Raw genomic sequence first — 18,621 nt, 5'->3', positions numbered from 1 at the left:
TCGCAGTGACAGGCCTGTCTCTGGCCAGAGCAAAGGGAAGGGCAGGTCCTCCCACGAACTGGGTGGTGCTGGCCATCTGCACCGCCCGGACACCACAGGGCTGGCCTCCAAGTGAAGGCGGGTATTGGAGTTAGAGGGGAACAGTCTCTCCTGACCAGACTGGCTGATTTGGAACAGGGAACAAACTGGAAATAAATCCCTATTAGACGCCAATAAGTATTACTTATTATTCCAATAAGTAATAATAGCACCTTGTGCAATCCCAATCCATCCTCCCATTTGAAGAGAGCAATTATCCAAACTGCTTCCAATGCAATAGTTACAGATGAAGCTGCAAGGCCCTGGCACGTGGGCATCCACAGTGCGGGCAGCTGGGATGTTTGCTACTTGTCTCTGGCAATGAGGCATGGGATTGGAATTACAGCAAGAAACCTCACATCTGGACCAGCATCAGGACCACCCTGGTGGTCCAGTGGTTGGGATTCCACGCTTGCTTTCACTGCTGAGGGCTCAGGTTCAATCCTTGGCTGGGAACTAGGATCCCCCAAGCTGCACAGCGCGGCCGAAAAAAAAAAGAGAGCATGGACTAGCATGAAAACACAAACAGGCAGCCACAGGTTTCCCAGTTTCTTTCATCTAACAAGCCATTCTCCTTGTGAGCCTACCCTTTGGATTTGTATGTGGAAGGACAAATTATGTGACAAAAAGAGAAGGAAATGAGGAGGAGAGAAGTGACACAGATGGCAGTAAGCTGTTCCTCAGCTCTTCCAACTTATCAGGCTGGACTCTATCTTTCCTCCCTGTCCCCTACCCGTCCCAATGCAATCAGCACCCACAGGACTTAGCCATTAATTATCTGGGAGGTGGAATAAAAACTCAGGTCTTGACAACCCCACAGCAGATATCGCCAGGCCCGCTCTACATCAGGTAACAGTCAAAAGACTTTAGTTTGCGTCTATGGTTGTGAGGTGACACATCTATTTTCAGTTTTTCATCCTTGTGGAAGGAGCTTCAGCCTTGCCTTAAGAACCCAACTGTGCTTCTTATTTGCTCTGTAACCTACTTGCTTCTCTGGACCTCAGTTTCCTCATCTGTAAGATGAGGACAATAATACATACTCCAAGAAATACTATCGATACTTCCGTCCGATTTTAGGGAGATGGCCTAAATGATGTACTGCCAGGACAAGGCCACTGTGTTCTTCTTGGGGAGGGGATGGGGTTGCACAGTCATTCATGTTCATATGGAACCCACCATCAACCCTGACCTGCATCAATACATCATCATCAAATGTTCACCCTAACATGATCACTCTGTCTAGAAAAGGATTTTTGGAAATCATAGTACTGACTGGTTCTTGGAAATAGGGACATCTGGCCATCTTTGCCAAGAGCTACCTCCGGATACAATGAAGTAGGCTTCTGTCTGCTGCTCCCCAGAGGACATCCTGGATGTGACTGAGTCAGGACCACAGCATTCTTGGTTGTTATGCCTCTCAAAGTCAGCCATCCCCTCTCCGGAGCACGACTGAAACTAATTCAGTCTGGGTGGATGAAGCCTCTATTATTCTTAAAAAACCTGAGAGAAGAAGATTCCATATGCTCTTCCAGACAGTGGTGCCCATTCCTGAAAGAGCTCATAGCTGGGGACCTTCACATCCAATCAATCATTAAAACCACCCAGTTTCAATACACTTAGACACAGCCACAAGAAACCAGAGAGGAAATGAGGAGGAGGAGGCAGGCATCCTGGAAGAGGCTTGGCGTCAACCCATGACAGCTCAGAAATGGAAATCTTGGCAGAAACTTGCCACTTAAGTGGCTTTAGTTCTTCATTTTGGCAGTAAACCTAACACTCTCCCCACAGTGTAGCCAGGAGGGGCCCACCTGAGGGCGAGGGCAAGTCATCACTGATCCTTCTTGTTCGGCTTCTCTGAGGTCAAGGGCAACGTGTCAAGATGGGGAGCGGGTTTATTTAGAGAGGAGCTTTGGTAGCTGGATTCTGAAAGTAGTGATCCTATTTTAAGAGCAAGGGAATGACACTATCATTTTATTTGTGTGGTTGATCTAGCCTAGACCCTGCTGAAATCTATTTTCTCCTGGTCTATACAAAACAGACATAAAGCCATTTGGTGAATTTACATTACATTTTTCTATGATGATTTCAGTAGTCTCGTAGGGCTTTTGTCCTCTCTTTTTTTTTTTTTTTTTTTAATTTATTTATTTTTATTATTTATGACTGTGTTGGGTCTTCGTTTCTGTGCGAGGGCTTTCTCTAGTTGTGGCAAGCGGGGGCCACTCTTCATCGCAGTGCGCGGGCTTCTCACTATCGCGGCCTCTCTTATTGTGGAGCACAGGCTCCAGACGCGCAGGCTCAGTAATTGTGGCTCACGGGCCCAGTTGCTCCGTGGCATGTGGGATCTTCCCAGACCAGGGCTCGAACCCGTGTCCCCTGCATTGGCAGGCAGATTCTCAACCACTGCGCCACCAGGGAAGCCCCTTTTGTCCTCTCTTGATCAGAACTGGCAGTGAGTCCCGCTTTGTTCCTAAATAAATGCCATCTCTCCGGATGGAACACCATGAATGACAACTGAAAGAGCACAGCACTGAGACTCCACAACTCCAGGTTCGAGTCCCAGTACCGTCCTTGCCAGTAACACTGGACATGTTAGTTCCTCAGAGCTCAGTGTTCTCATCTTAAAAAGAAGACAAGAATGTCTTCTTTTTTTTTAAATAAATTTATTAATTTTACTTATTTATTTTTGGCTGCGTTGGGTCTTCGTTGCTGCGCGTGGGCTTTCTCTAGTGGCGGCGAGCAGGGGCTACTCTTCGTTGCGGCACGCGGGCTTCTCATTGCGGCGGCTTCTCTTGTTGTGGAGCACGGGCTCTAGGCGCGCGGGCATCAGTAGTTGCAGCATGCGGGCTCAGCAGTTGTGGCTCATGGGCTCTAGAGCGCAGGCTCAGTAGTTGTGGCACACGGGCTTAGCTGCTCCATGGCATGTGGGATCTTCCCGGACCAGGGCTCAAACCCGTGTCCCCTGCATTGGCAGGCGGATTCTTCTTTTTTTTTTTTTAAACATCTTTATTGGAGTATAATTGCTTTACAGTGTTGTTAGTTGCTGCTGTATAACAAAGTGAATCAGCTATATGTGTACATATATCCCCATATCCCCTCCCTGTTGCATCTGCCTCCCACCCTCCCTATCCCACCCCCTAGGTGGTCACAAAGCACCAAGCTGATCTCCCTGTGCTGTGCGGCTGCTACCCACTAGCTATCTATTTTGCATTTGGTAGTGTATATATGTCAATGATACTCTCTCACTTCATCCCAGCTTCCCCTTCCCCTTCCCTGTGTCCTCAAGTCCATTCTCTACGTCTGCATCTTTATTCCTGTCCTACCCCTAGGTTCTTCAGGACCATTTTTTTTTTTTTAGATTCCATATATATGTGTTAGCATATGGTATTTGTTTTTCTCTTTCTGACTTACTTGACTCTGTATGACAGTCTCTAGGTCTATCCACCTCACTACAAATAAGTCAATTTCGTTTCTTCTTATGGCTGAGTAATATTCCATTGTATATATGTGCCACATCTTCTTTATCCATTCATCTGTCGATGGACACTTAGGTTGCTTCCATGTCCTGGCTATTGTAAACAGAGCTGCAATGAACATTGTGGTACATGCCTCTTTTTGAATTATGGTTTTCTCAGGGTATATGCCCAGTAGTGGGATTGCTGGGTCGTATGGCAGTTCTAGTTTTAGTTTTTAAGGAAACTCCATACTGTTCTCCATAGTGGCTGTATCAGTTTACATTCCCACCAACAGTGCAAGAGGGTTCCCTTTTCTCCACACCCTCTCCAGCATTTATTTTATTTTATTTTTTTTAAAATCAGTTATTTTTTAAAAAACATTTTTCTGCTTCTTAGCCATTATTGGAACACACTACATTTTTTAAAATTAATTAATTAATTAATTAATTTATTTATTTTTTGGCTGTGTTGGGTCTTCGTTTCTGTGCGAGGGCTTTCTCTAGTTGCGGCAAGTGGGGGCCACTCTTCAACACGGTGCGCGGGCCCCTCACTATCGTGGCCTCTCTTTGTTGCGGAGCACAGGCTCCAGGCGCGCAGGCTCAGTAGTTGTAGCTCACGGGCCCAGATGCTCCGCAGCATGTGGGATCTTCCCAGACCAGGGCTCGAACCCGTGTCCCCTGCATTAGCAGGCAGATTCTCAACCACTGCGCCACCAGGGAAGCCCCTCTCCAGCATTTATTGTCTGTAGATTTTTTGATGATGACCATTCTGACCGGTGTGAGGTGATATTTCGTTGTAGCTTTGATTTGCATTTCTCTAATGATTAGTGATGTTGAGCATCCTTTCATGTGTTTGTTGGTAATCTGTATATCTTCTTTGGAGAAATGTCTATTTAGGTCTTCTGGCAGGTGGATTCTTAACCACTGCGCCACCAGGGAAGCCCAAGAATGTCTTCTTGGCAGTGTTGCTGTAAACATTAAATGAGATTGGGACTTCCCTGGCGGTCCAGTGGTTAAGACTCCATGCTTCCACTGCAGGGGGCACAGGTTCGATCCCTGGTTGGGGAACTAAGATCCCACATGCCGTGTGGTGTGGCCAAAAAAAAAAAAAAAAAGATTAAGTGAGATAGTGTAAGTGGCTGGCATGTGGAGGCTCTCAATAAATGGCACCTTCATGATTCATGATAAGGCTGGGCTCATGTGATGGGTCTGACCACTTCAAATCCTTGACAGGGCAGGAGGTCACAGTCTGGGCCTGCAGGAGAGCCAGGGCAAACAACCAGTCCCAGGCCCCCTGGAAGGAACAAGATGGTGAGAAGTTGGAGAGGTGTCAGGGCTGGGGAGTGGATACAACACTGGGCTGTCAGTGGTTTGCTCCATCCTCCTCATCCAGCAGTTGTAGGCTTGGTCTGCTAGGGGCTCCTGCCAGGAGTTGGGGGTCAGGGGAAAGGCAGAGAGCTCAGGACAGCTTGTGCAAGTTCAGAGTTTGGGTATTAGTGTAAGACAGCTAGCTACTGGAGCCCTCTGACTGTCCCACCCAGAGTGGGTAGGATATCCTCCTCCTAGTCCCAGGGCCAGGCAAGGACACTCTGGGCAGAAAGAAACCATCAGTGTGGACAGAAAGAACAGCAGCTTCTTAATCAGTCCAGGAGAACAGAGCCCAACCGAAGCGTTGTTCTGATCTCATTTAATTATCGAAACGATTCCTCTTCTTCTGTCCTCCCTAGGGCTGTGTGCCCCAGATTCCCAGGGCCCAGTAATTGCCTCTCTGTTAATAGAAATCATCAGTGTTTATTACACCAAGCACTCCAGCTTATTTCAGCTCTCCTTGTAGCAACATTAAGGCGAGTGCTTGGTAGCCTATCACCAAAGTGACTCTACTTAATGACAAGAGTAAAGGCTCCCAAACTGTTCTCCTTTCTCAGGAGGGCCGAGGGATCCTGAGCCAGAGCCTAATGAGATGAGCCGCGGGGTCTGCAGCAGGGCCCTGACGTGGCCCTGGGTGAGCAAGAAGTACGGGGCCCAGGAACAAGGGAGTGGAGTCCCAGCAAGATGACTGCTCCCACCTTCTCCCCAGAGGAGGTCTCCTGGGGGGCTTCTGCTCCTTAGAGAAACACAGCAACAGGAAGTGACCTTAGTTCATATATTCTTGCTCTGCCACTCAGGGCCTTGTACATTGTGGCCTCCTGGAACCTTCATCTTCTTCATCTTGTCTATAAATCAGGAAGAATAATATCCACCTCCCAGTGCTGGCATGAGGATTAAATAAGAAAACAATGTGAAAGGATTCCAGTGGGCCTGCCAGGGAAGTGTGTGCCACTTCATATGCGAGGCTCCTTACAGACCCAGCTTGGTTCTTCTCCAATGTCTTCTCTTGGAGTTGTACCTCATTTTATTACCAGTTTTCGTTCGAATCCATTGGGGAACGGGATGATTCGCTTTTGTTTCTTGGCCAGGAATTGCTTGATCCTGAAAGTCTTGTGAGAAGACAAGACTTGTGAGCCTTGTGAGAAGACATGGAGCAAATCCAGCCGCGCATAGGATGGCGGAGAAGAGAAGAAGGCAGCTGTTGTCTTTTCAGGTCCTGAAGTGACTCAGCAGTTCAGGGAGCACAGGTGTGGAGCATCTGCTGAGAACTTTCACATGCACGAGGAAAGCGAGGCTCAGGGAAGTCTCTGAAGGCCCCAGGAAGGAGGAGACCAGCCCCGGAGCCAAGGCCAGCTGACTCCAAAGCTCTCTTCAGTCCTCTGCAGCCCCCTGCTGATAGTATCTGAGGAATTTATGCAAGTTAAACTACATCGGTTGTACAGAAGGCATTATTCAGGAAGCTTTGCTAATTCATTTGTAAATATCCATATGTCTTTTTTTTTTTTTTTGGTATAAAATGGCATGAATGTGTTTTCTGACAGTGCTGGCCCCCAAAAGCACAGGGGTTAGCTTCAGGAGGCTGTGCTGGTAGATAGGGAACTGTGGAGCTGGGAGGGTGACCAGGTTTCTGAGTGCCAGAATGTTCTCAAAGTTCATATTTGAGGTTTCGGCAGTAAATCCTATGCAACAAAAAAATCACCATCTCCTCACCAAGGGGCCAAGGGAAACGCAACTCTGTCCCTACATCACTGGGTTCCTCGGTTTCTATTCTATTAATTTTTGCTGGAAACTTACGGTGCCCCTCACTTATTAGGAAGAAGAGGTCAGTGTTTGAGAATCAGTGTTACTTGTGGTACTGGGGTCTCTCCAGTAGTGGAAAGAGAGAGGCAAACATTTGGAGAAACGGAGGCAGAGACCAGACGTGTCAGAGCAGCTGGCATGAGGAGATGAAGCGCAGGGACCCGGCCACAGAGAGACAGGAAGAGGCCGCGGGTCTCCACTGCTTTCCACAGTCTCGAGTGGCTGTCCGAGCTCGTCTCTGAAATGCCAGACTCACGTGAGTAATCACAGAGGTTCCTCTCTGGGCAGAGCCTCCCTGGCCGGTTCCTGTCCCGCTCTCACACGCGCATAATGGAATTAAACGTGACTCCACTGCAGTTCCACGCAGTGACTTAGGCCGCTGCAGTCAATAAAAACCCACTCTTGGAAAGAAGCTAGATTACGGGTCAGGGAAGGGTGGGCAGTGCGCTGAGCCGCCTCTGATCATTCCCTGTGGGGGGCCTCCCCCATTCCTCCTCTCTTCACTTCCACCAAATTACCCACTGCTGCCAAAGTGGGGCCCCGGTTTCCAATTTGTTATTTAGACGGACTTTGCCTCGGACCCTCTGACATCGATGTGGCACCACAAGATTATGCAGCGTGGAATCCAGAGGAGTTTTCACAGTGAGACATTTTCTCTGGCGTCTGTCACTAAAAAAGCCAATCATCCCAATATTGAAGGGGCGGGTGGCACAGGCACGTGGTCCCTCCCTGCCTGTCACCCTCTAGAGCAGCAGTCCCCAACCTTTTTGGCACCAGGGACCAGTTTTGTGGACGACAATTTTTCCATGGACGGGGGCGGGGGGGAGATGGTTCAGGCCATAATGCGAGAGATGGGGAGCGGCAGATGAAGCTTCGCTCGCTCGCCCGCCCGCCGCTCACCTCCTGCTGTGTGGCCCTAACAGGCCACGGACCGGGGCCCCCTGCCTAGAGGGGGCAAGGTCGGCGCAGTCTCTGGCCATGGGGGCGGGTCTCACCTTACACGGGTGAGGGTCCACTCCGTATGTCTCCAACGTCTGTGCTTTTCTTAAAAAGTTCAGCTCTGATGTTGCTGGTGTTTGGCCACTGGAATAAAGAAAATGAGATGATTTCAGGATTTCCTGCTCCCATAGGTTCCCCTGAGATAAATTCAATTAGGAAGTGCTCAGGGTGTCTCACACTCCGATTTTTCCATAGAGTGTGCTCCCTGCTCCGTCCTAGGACCGACTTCAGAGACTCTTATCTAGGGTCAAAACCTTGGAAGTCTTCAGAGTGAGGCAGGCTACATAATGAGTGACATGGGCTGAGTGTAACACAATAGGGAGTGGTGGGGACTAGGGCAAACTGGGAGTGCCACCCCGTCTAATGAGGGCAGCTGCTCCTCAGCTCCAAGACTATAGTCTTGGAATGCAGTCTTGGACTGTAGTCACACCAGCATTGCTAGGTGTGATTTTTAAAGAGAATTCGCAGATACCGATTTTTATGTGGCATTTCAGTTTTAAGTACTATGGGGGCAGAAAAAAAATACATCTGTAGGCTGGCTGCAGGCCATCTGATCTAGACTGAAACACAAAGAAGGGACCTGTATATCTTGCTGCCTAACCCTCTTCCTTTACCAAATGGGAACACAGGAATGGAGGGTAAAGAGATGCAACAGAAGACAGTGCTGAGCTCCCCAGACTCCACAATAGCTCTGTCTGCCCACAGGGTGATGACTGTGAAAAGGAAACAAGCAGAAAAAAGGAAGTAACCAGCGCTGGCACCAAGCCATCTGAAGAAGGGACCTTCAGCATCATTCCCCTCCTGGCTGCCTCTTTAGCAGGGGTGTGGATGATCTCCACACAGAACCAGTGCAGGATCACCACAGGCTCTCTCAGGGTCCAGTGCCCTGGGAAGCTGACATCCTTCTACAGATGTAGGATTGGCTTCAGTGTGAGGAGGTGTGGGCAGTTTGTCAAGTCAACAACTCTGACGGCTGGTGGGCAGGACTGAAACTGTCTAAGTTCATCATTTGCCTCAAGTAATATGGCAGGGCAGGAAGACAAGCCAGCCTGAGGGAGAAGCAGACCAGATTCCCTCTAGTGTCTTTCTGGAGAGGCATCAATCAATCAACACCTCAGCAGCTTCTGTGCTGCCCCGTATGAGATACATCATAAACTACAGTGCAGTCTGGGCCCTCAAGGAACGCATGTTAGAGTTGGAGAAAGGAAACACAGACATATTTTTACATTATGAAGATGAGGCTGAGCCTGTGTAAGTAGTACCCGTGTAAGGAGGCTTTTTGTAGAATGCAGATGTCTGCACCCACCAGCGCACCTGAGACACAGGGAAGGTGTTTGGAAAATGCTGGCGCAGCAGGCAAAGGGCCGGGCACCAGAGGCAGCTGAGCACCGCTACCCCTTCCAGGGAGCCTCCTTAGTCCCTGTGTGGAGACTGGAGGGCTCCGTGGGCTGCATTCACCCTCAACCCTCTGGGGCCCTCAAAGTGGGCATCATTTCCTGGGGGATCCCCTGACTTCTATGAGGTTTCTGGAGGACTGTCCCCACTGCTCTGACATCTCCTAAAACCCTCCTGGCAGGGCCTCCCGGCAGTCTCAGCACACCCTTGATCTCTCCTTTGAATGAGCCAGGAGCCCTCACACATGTGTTTATTCTGACCTGTACCACAAGGGGCCACTATTCCCTAAGAGTGATGGGAGGAGCTGGGGCAGCACCTGCACAGGGAGAGGGGTGGGAGGCAGCTAGGATTCCACCTCTGGCAGGTGTCTCCATTCCTCTGGAGGGTGGGAACCAGTCCAACCACACACAGTGGGCAGGAGGTCTGTTTATAAGGCTAAAGAGGCTTTGGGGACATATTTGTTGGTAAAATCTTTGAGTGAAGGTGAAGATTTTTTGTTTTGGGGGGCATCAGGTAGGAACTAGTTTAAGGTTAATGTTATCATTAGAAATATCTTTTTCCCACCCCTTGGACACTGTCCTTCCCCAGAAAGGTAGTTACACAAACATCTGAAAAGATTTTTTTTTAAATTGCACTGTATTAATATGATGGCAGGTTTTATTTTACAATGCTATATTGTATATAAATTTTTTCTTCATAGTTTATCAGTTTGGGGAATCTGTGCTCCAGTGTGCCATACAAAGTAGAGCCTAAACACCCTTTTGTTGCTTTTTAAAAAACCAGCCTTTGCAGAAAACACTATTTCATATGGGTGAGAGGATGCATTGATGCTATTTTATGGGATGCGGCACATTCTGGGTGACCTAGGAGAATCTGAGGACAAGCCTCCTGCTTCCAGCTGCTTCTCCCCTCCTTCCCTCAGTGCAGGGGTGTGGGGTTGAGGGAGCAGTGCTGAAGACACGCCCCTGAACGAGGTGCTCTCAAGGCACCCACACCAGCTATGAATCAGGCCAGCCCTGTGCGGTCCCATCCACTGATGCAGAAGCCACTTGTCACTGTCACAGACCGAGGTCGGAGGCTTGCCCATTTTTCACATCCCCACTTAACCCCTCCCTCTCTTCTCTCTTCTGCTGTTTATGTTTTCCTTTTCCCCAGTTCATGCTTCTTCCCTCTGTCTCTTCATTTATCTTAGTGAAGCAAATACCTTTCAGAGGCCAATCCTTCTCCATTTTCCTTATAATACAGCTTCTCTCTTGCCTTTAAGCCTCAGCCTGCACCACTGTTCTTGCAGACGGAGCCTTGAGGTTGTACTGTCAGTGGATCACTGGAAATGGTACATGCCAGAGTCAGGAAGGCTGGGTCTGCAGGAGCAGAGGATGCAGTGCAGAGGCCGTGTGCTCAGGCTGTGAGGGAGACAGTGGCCTGGCCTGAACCGAGTGTCACGCACCTGAGTTCTGTTTTGTGAATCTCAGCAATCTTCCTTTCCAGCTTCTCTGAATGTTTAGGGAAAAACTGGAACTTGGAGCTGTAGCCTTCAGGGTGTTTTCCTGAGTCATAATCCCCAATCTCCGCTTGCAAAAGGAAAGTAGAGGAAAACAATTGTGGAGATAGGTAAATCATCACTGGCAAAGCAACAAGAGATTAACACAGAGGGCAAAAGCCAAAGTCGGCGCCAGATTTGCAAAGAACAGTGGATCCTAAGCACAGTTGTGAGTGGGGCAGAGGGCGTGTTCCTCAGGAGCAGGCCCACCTTTGTTTTCCCAGGTGTGCTCACTGAGTTGATATCAAGGCCAAGTAGAGATGGTAGAGCTGACCCTGCGTTCTGAGGTCACCACATGTACATTTGCAATAAAAGAGTAGAAGCCTGCACCATGGCCCTCAAGCTCCCAGAAGAGAGCCTGGGAGCAGTGCTCTTGGTGGCAGCACAGGAAACTGTAAGCTTGATCAGAAAGACAGAAGCTTTTGGGCCTGAGCCACATCCAAAGTCTAAATCTTGTTTTGAGGATTTTAGCAGGGACACAGCAAAATGATGAATGAGCCATGACCCAAACTCAGAACTCAACTCTCAGTCCAAATCAAATCAAAGCAAGTGAATACATTTGAATAAATATTCACTGAGGGTTGACCAGGTGCCAGGCCCCCTGGAGAGGGCTGCAGAGTGGGAAGACTGGCTGTAAGCAGAAAGTACCGCTGAGTTCAAGAGCACCAGGTCCTAAGGCTGACTTCTCAGTTCCCAGCAGGGGCTGGGGCTTTCTCGTCCTGCAGATTCACAGAGAGACTCCATCCCCAAAGCTGCTGAGATCTCAGATCTGGGGTGGCCAGTGGGCCCATGCTACTCCCCACAATGTGTTCCCAGGTCAGAATCCAGCCTTCTCCACATGCAGCATTCCACAGGGAACACTGTGTGTGTCAGGAGGAAGGATGTTAAGAAGTTCAGCTGCTTTGTGGCTGTCTTTTCTCCTCCCCTAGTGAGAACCACAACCAGTGCAGGTGAGAAGTCTTGAGCGGGGAGTAAATATTAAGAGGAAAATGTGCCCTTTTTTTTACAATTGAATATTGTTCTGTGACACAGGTCTCCTCATCGTGCCTTCCAAACTACTCGGGAATTTCTATCATTTAGCAAGAGACTAAAGGCTTCCCTGGGCTTAAAGTCTGAAGTGATCTTGAGCCATGGAGTCATTTATTATGATTTTACCTAGAAAGCTCCAAATGGGAAACATCAAGGTTGGATATCAATGACTTCTTTAAATTAAAAAAAAAAAAAAGAAAATTTCAATATGGTTGTCAGGGTAAAACTAGAGTTTAAAATTTCACTTAGATGGGACCAGGTTTTCCTTTAAAAATGAAAGGAGTATCTTTGGGTACCTTAAAGTTGGCAAGTACCTTCTAGACTTCCGGCTTAGGAGGTTTTTTAAAACAGGAGTCTCAGAAGTCAAAGTTGCAATAGGCTGACTTTTACATTCTTAACGCAGCTGTGATATTTTTTTTTGCTGGAAGAACTTTAGTTTCTTATTGGCAAGCATTTTTTTAGGTTCTGTTCACAAAGTAGCTTCCTGGAGTTCACAGATTTCTGATTATGAATTCAGATTCTTTGATAGAAACGTCATGATTTTAGTGCTATGGTCCAAAATAACCCAGTGACAGCTTCAGGCCAAAGGACTAAGAGAAGTCTATGAACTTAGAAGACTTAGAAGTCACCTGCATTTCAGGAAAGGAGAAAGGATCACATACGAAGAGTACATACCTTTCCCACTGTTTTGCAAAAACCGCCAGTCTGGGTATTGGCTGAGTACAACCCCAACTCTGCCTTCTTTGCATGTTAGAAAATGGGTTTGTTACTTGGAAACATTTTTAACTTAGAGCACTCTGAATGGAAAGGTCTCTGAAACAGATACCAGAATTCCAAGGTGCTTCACATCTCTGAGATTTGAATAAAAAGACAGGAAAAAGCTGATTCGGATTACTCTCCAGAGTCTCGATAACTTTATCAACCAAGGGTGCAAGGAAAGCCACCCCCCCCCCCCACCCCGAACAGAGTCTGAAGGGGCTGCCAGAAAGACTTTAGGTACAAACAATGTAAGGTTGCGTGGTCAGAGCTTCCTGGGTCTAGGGAGTCCAGGCAAAGTCCTTTAACTTGGGCTCTGTTTCAAGTTAGACACTGTTTATATCCAAGAAGTAGTCATCTGTGGTAACTGAAATAATGTAATCAGTACTTAGCATGAAAAGCAAATTTATCCTGTCAAAAGTCATTACCTTGAAGGATATAAGCTGCTAACAAGGCAGCATCTGATGTTTTACAGAGGAGGCGGCCGTGGTACAGATCCCTTTTGATCTGCAGGAAGACTAAATACCTGGAGAGAAAACAGAAAATGAACTATAAAGTATTTCTTTGATTGCTTTAAAGACATAAATATGTAATATAAGCCTATCAAAATCTCTGTCAGGACACTTTTACTACATTAAAACAAAAACCTCAAAACATACCACAGAACAAATAACATTTTTCATTTCCCTGAAGACTCTTTCAGGCATTTTGCCCTGAACTGACTTTGAAGTTCAATTCAAAACAACCTGTCAGTTTCCTTCTGTGGCTCAAAACAGAAATGGCACCTCCTGGTTAAAAGCATCGTCCCCCAGTGCTGGGATTTGGAAGGAGCCGGCCCCGCTCAATTCAGTGCCAAGAAAGAAACCTGTGCCATAAGAGAGGGGCTGATGGGGCCTCTCTCCGCCTTGGACTCTCGCGGACGTTGCCTCTTAAGAAGCAGAGAGGTGGTGAAGGAACTAGCCCTGGGGAGAGTTCTGCCTCAGCTTGCCAAGTCAATCTGTCCATATGTGGAATGGCCCTCATTATGGGCAGAGGTCAACCAGACCTCTCAGAATTTGAATAAGGTGTAAGAAGAGGCACCGGTGAAGGAAATGCAGAAACTTCTGGCTAATATTTCTTCAACCACAGGAAGCTCTCACCTCAGGTGGAAGCAGGCTATAAAGAACAGCTAATAGTAGCTGATGTGTATTGAGCACTTACTATTTCCCAGTCCAGGACTTACACACTTGACATCAGCATCTCATCTAATTTCCGCATACCATTTTGAGATATATATTGTTATTATCTCCCTTTTTTAAGATAAACTGAGGCGTAAGTGATTTTCTCATGGGCACATAACTGGTAAGTGGCAGAACCAGGATTCAAATTCAGGACTGAGGTTGGCTCTTCATCACTGTGTTATTCTACCCTCTTTGCACTCTAACTGCTTTGTAGTTTCACAGGTAATTGGGTGGACTCGGTTGCCATGGAATGGAACTGCTGATGTTCCATCCTGAAAGGTCTTTACAAGGAGTGGGGTCTCTGATGTTCATAACCTCACAGGTGCCCTGAGAAGAGCAGAGGCCAGGGCTATCACACCCTTAAGCAAGTCACCTACCACAGTGGCTCCTTGGCAGGAGGCATTTGTGGTGGTTTAAAAATATGTCCACAGGGAATTCCCTGGCGGTCCAGTGGTTAGGACTCTGCACTTTCACTGCTGAGGTCATGGGTTCAATCCCCGGCTGGGGAACTAAGATCCCACAAGCTGCGTGGCATGGTTAAAAAAATAAAAAAAAAAAAGTTCACAAATTCCTTGATACTCCTCATTTCCAGAGGTAGAGCTTAATTCACTCCATTTGAGTGTGGGTTAGACCCAGTGGCTTGCTTCTAACAAGCAGAATAAAGCAGGAGTGGTAGTTAGTGTCTGACATCTGAGACTAGGTCATAGCGTCCCTGCAGCTTCCTCCTTGTCCTCTCCTTCTCTTGGATCACTCACTCTGCTCGAGGACACTTAAGCAGCCCCATAGAAAGGTCCACGTGGTGAGGAACTGAGGTGTTTTGCCAACAGCTAGCAAGGAACTGAAGCTTTCTGCCAACAGCCTCGTGAGTACACCATCTTGGGAGTGAATCCTCCGGTCAAACCTTCAGATGACCACAGGCCCAGCCAACCTCTTGGCTGCAACCCCAGGAGAGACCCTGAGCCAGAAGCACCCAGCTAAGCCGCTCCTGAATTCCTGACCCACAGACACTCAGAGATGAGAAATACTTTTATTTTAACTTAAGTTTTGTGGCATTTTGTTACACAGCCATAGATAACTACAGCATCCTCACAGGAGTAATGGGAATATGGTGAAATTCCCTTAAATTCCATCAGTTTGAACCAAAAAGAAGTTGGGCACTCCCTGGACAACTAGAGGTGTTTCTATTGCTTCTGTTTTCAGGCTGAAGAATAAAACAGAGGATTCCATGCCCACTTGATCATGTGAAAATGCTCAAAAGAAAGAGGACCAGTGACAGCACAACTTCTGGGGTGAGGCGGGGCACCAGCACGTGATTCTGAGAGCTCGGGGCTTGGTGATTCAAGTCATTAAACAGAAACGAAGGAGCAATCAAACCTTCCTTTCTCCTAAAGCTTTGCTATTCAAAGTGTGGCCCACATAACAGGGGTATCAGCAGCATCTGGGAGCTTGTTGGAAATGGAGAATTAGGCCCATCTGAGACCTACCGAATCATTTTAACAAGATCCCCAGGTGATCTGTACATAGATTAAAATTTATGAAGCACTGTCCTAAGAAAATTCACAAGCATTCTTCTAACCACATCAGGATGGACTGCCCTCCTCAAACCAAAGGGAAGGTGACTACTGTGGTCCGGAAGTTAATAAGAACTCCCCTTCTTATCCCAACCACTCCCACTCGGCCCCAAGGAAAACTGAAGGAAAAAGACATCGTGCAATGAGTAGTAATTTTTTAAGATGGATCTACCAGATCAAGCTTGTCTTCACCCTGCTTCCCACGATGAAATGCCACAGGTGTGTGGAAGGAAGGGGGCAGCGTTTCTCTGCCTCTTACTGCTTCAACTCCCACCTTCCACCGGCTTTGGCAGGACGTAGCAGCAAGCCTTTGGCCTCTTACTTACAGCTCACTCCCGGGGCCTGAGTTCATGCACCACTCCTCCCACACCTCTCTGCTTTTTGTGTCCAAAATTCAGGGACTGCACGTACTGGACTGAAGGAGATATTTCAAAGGCTCTGGATAGTGATCCTCAATGTGGTGGTGAGGAGAACACCCTGCCCTGGGGGGGGGAGCATGTGAGAGTCTGTGTATGGGTGCTGCTGGGTTTGAAAAGGCTCCTCTAGAGCTTCTGATTTGCCCTCCAAGGGGGGCACGCTCCTCCTCACGGTGAGAACCACGATAGGTGCATGCCAGGTGCCTCAGGTGAGCTGGAAAGGAAACAAGGCTTTCCGCTGCTGGGTAGGGTTCCTTCAGACTTCAGAAGGTAGAACAGCTACAGGGGAGTCAAGGGTAAGGCCGTGGGAACACTGTCAAGCAATGGTGCAGCAACTGGAGGGAGAGGGGATGGAGGGGCAAGTCAACATCCTAAAGAAACACACCACAGTCTGCAGAGGACGAGATGAGCTCATGAAAGAATCAACTGAGAGCTTCAAGGGAGACAGTTACACTAGGGGTCCCCCCCTCCCTTTTCTCCCACAGCTGCTTCCATCAAGCTTTGTGTTTTGTTCATTTAAGGAGGTAACCAATGACTCAGTGTTGTTGGTCATGAAAATACATCCCACATGACTCATAGCATCCTTAGACCTATTCCCAAGAGGCCCTGGCATGTTCTCCCCTGGGACATAAGGGCCTAAGGAAGACTATCTTGTTGCCTGAGGCATTGTCACCAGGGCCACTGTGTTGCCAGGCAAGGGATCAGCCTGCTAGGCTGATAATGAGCAGCTCATAATGAGCAGGCTGGCTGGGCTACCCAGTCTCAGACCCTCATAGTAGGAGTTACAGAGCCTAACTCTCGCATTTTATAGCTAAGGAAACAGAACCCGCATGGTAATTCAGTGAGCTATGGTTAGGGAGAAAAGGGTCCTAAATGAAGTCAGGGGAACTCTTTGTCATCAGAGGGAAATTCTCACTGAAATGAAAAAGAAATCAGCTTTAGACCAGATTTAAGACAAAAAGCTTGCTCTTTAGGACACTTTTTTGGTTAAACTTTGCCTATCTCCTTCTGGCTTCAAAGAGGCTTTACCTCACCTCCATTTTTGTTTAAATGCCAGGTTGTCCTAAATTGATGGAGGACCATCCAAAGGCAGAATGTGTGAGAGCCTAAAAGACGACCAAGGAGGGCTTCCCTGGTGGCGCAGTGGTTGAGAATCCACCCGCCAGTGCAGGGGACACGGGTTCAAGCCCTGGTACGGGAAGATCCCACATGCCACGGAGCAACTAAGCCGGTGCGCCACAACTACTGAGCCTGCGCTCTGGAACCCGTGCTCCACAACAAGAGAAGCCACCGCAATGAGAAGCCTGCGCGCCACAATGAAGAGTAGCCCCCGCTCGCTGTAAAGCCCGTGCGTGGCAACAGAGACCCCACGCAGCCAAAAAAAAAAAAAAAAAAGATTCTTCAGGGTTTAAAGAAAAAAAAAGATGACCAAGAAAAACCTATGTATTTCTGGAACGTGTACATCCAAGGAACTGGCTTTGGCATTCTGATTTCTGATATCAGAGGGTGGGGATGAATCCAGAGAGATTTCCACAATTAAAGGTTCTGAACTCTGGAAAGCACTGGAAGCTCCTGAAGAGTTTCTTCCAGAAGATCCTTTGGCCCTGTCTTCCCTTCATTAGATTCTTTGCCCCTGGTTTCCTCTATTTTCTGCCATCCCTTTTCCTAACTATGATCATGTTTAGTATGTCTTCCTCCCCCATACTAAACTGCGGGCTCCTTGGAGTTAGAGATTATGTTTTGTCACTTTTAATATTCTTCTAGAGAGCCTATACATCCTGTGCCTATTCACCCTCCCTCCCACCCATCCACCCACTCATTCATCCATCCATCCATCCATCCATCCATTTATCCATCCAACCACCAACCCATACATCCATTCAGCCATCCATCCATCTGTTCATCCAACCTTCCATCCATCTATCCATCTAGTTCTGAGCACACACATGTGCCAGGCACAGCCACAGGTGCTGGGAATACAGCAGAGAACAAAGCAGAGTTCCTACTCTTATGGAGCTTACATTCCAGTGGACAGAGACACAATATAGCAGTGATTTACTGAGGGCGTGCTGTGTGCCACACACTGTACTGTTTAACACGCACTCTTTCAGCAATTCTATGAGGTGACTACTGTTTTCATCCCTGTCTCATAGATGAGGAAAGGGAGTGACCAGAGATATTGTTGCTTGCCTTGTCACATGTCTAGTGAAAGAACGACCTGGGATTTGAACTCAGATCTTTTTGATTCCTTCTCCCAGGATTGGCACACTAAACCTGCCACCAGAGTCCCCAGTGAGATAAAATAACATTTTATTGGAACACAGCCATGCTCATTCATGTATGTACTGTCTGTGGCTGCTTTCGCATTACAATGGCAGAACAGATTAGTCGCGACAGAGACCATATGGCCCACAAAGCCTAAAATACTTACTATCTGGTCTTTTACAGAAAAAGTTTGCCAACCCATCTTAGCCTAAGCGCGGCTCAAGTGATGTTCACTGATGGAATACATTACCTATAAACTCTATTAACTTTTTTTAAAAAAATAAATGACCTGAAAAGTCTATTAACATTTTTTGAGCACCTGCTCAAACATGTGTCAGGCAGTTTGCTTCCTTGGAAGGTGGGGCCCCATGTGCATTCAGTTTCCTTCTATTACTTGATCCTTCAACGAGTTCGAACACCTGCAGCCCTTGTTAAAAGCTAATTCTGGTGCCTAATCCCCATTTTCTCTGCCTTGTCTCTAGCTCAGACAAGAAAATCTATTTATTTATTTAAAAAATGACAAAAGAGATTAATCAGGACTTGGCAACTAAATTTATCATCTGGGAAGAGTCCAAGAGATAAATTGAAGCACAGTTTTTCTTCATCCCCTCCTCTCAGCCTGGCTTTATGGGAGTAACTGAGATGGCAGCGAAATTTAGGACTGATATTGGCAGGAAAAAACACACTGACAGCTAAATTAGTTTGGCAGGAAGGTGGGGTGGAGAGCTCTAAG

The 18,621-nt window shown here is 47.6% G+C and overlaps 1 protein-coding gene and 1 pseudogene across 2 annotated transcripts in view; both read right to left on the bottom strand.

The window, feature by feature from the left end:
* FRMD5 (FERM domain containing 5) overlaps nucleotides 1-18,621 on the bottom strand; it is a 358,782-nt gene that overhangs the window by 21,371 nt on the left and 318,790 nt on the right. For both annotated transcript variants that reach the window (XM_036844862.1, XM_036844863.1), the window contains exons 5-7: nucleotides 12,845-12,942; nucleotides 10,539-10,662; nucleotides 7,693-7,780 (exon numbers count right to left, since the gene is read on the bottom strand). In XM_036844862.1, the coding sequence (XP_036700757.1) occupies nucleotides 7,693-7,780; nucleotides 10,539-10,662; nucleotides 12,845-12,942 (310 nt within the window). The remainder of the gene's footprint in view (nucleotides 1-7,692; nucleotides 7,781-10,538; nucleotides 10,663-12,844; nucleotides 12,943-18,621) is intronic.
* On the bottom strand, nucleotides 5,867-7,383 carry LOC118891129 (annotated as a pseudogene).

The sequence above is a fragment of the Balaenoptera musculus genome, chromosome 2 (genome assembly GCF_009873245.2).
Source record: "Balaenoptera musculus isolate JJ_BM4_2016_0621 chromosome 2, mBalMus1.pri.v3, whole genome shotgun sequence".
Lineage (NCBI taxonomy): Eukaryota > Metazoa > Chordata > Mammalia > Artiodactyla > Balaenopteridae > Balaenoptera > Balaenoptera musculus.
The sequence above is the reverse complement of the archived record's forward strand: the minus strand, read 5'-3'. Positions and strand labels throughout refer to the sequence as shown.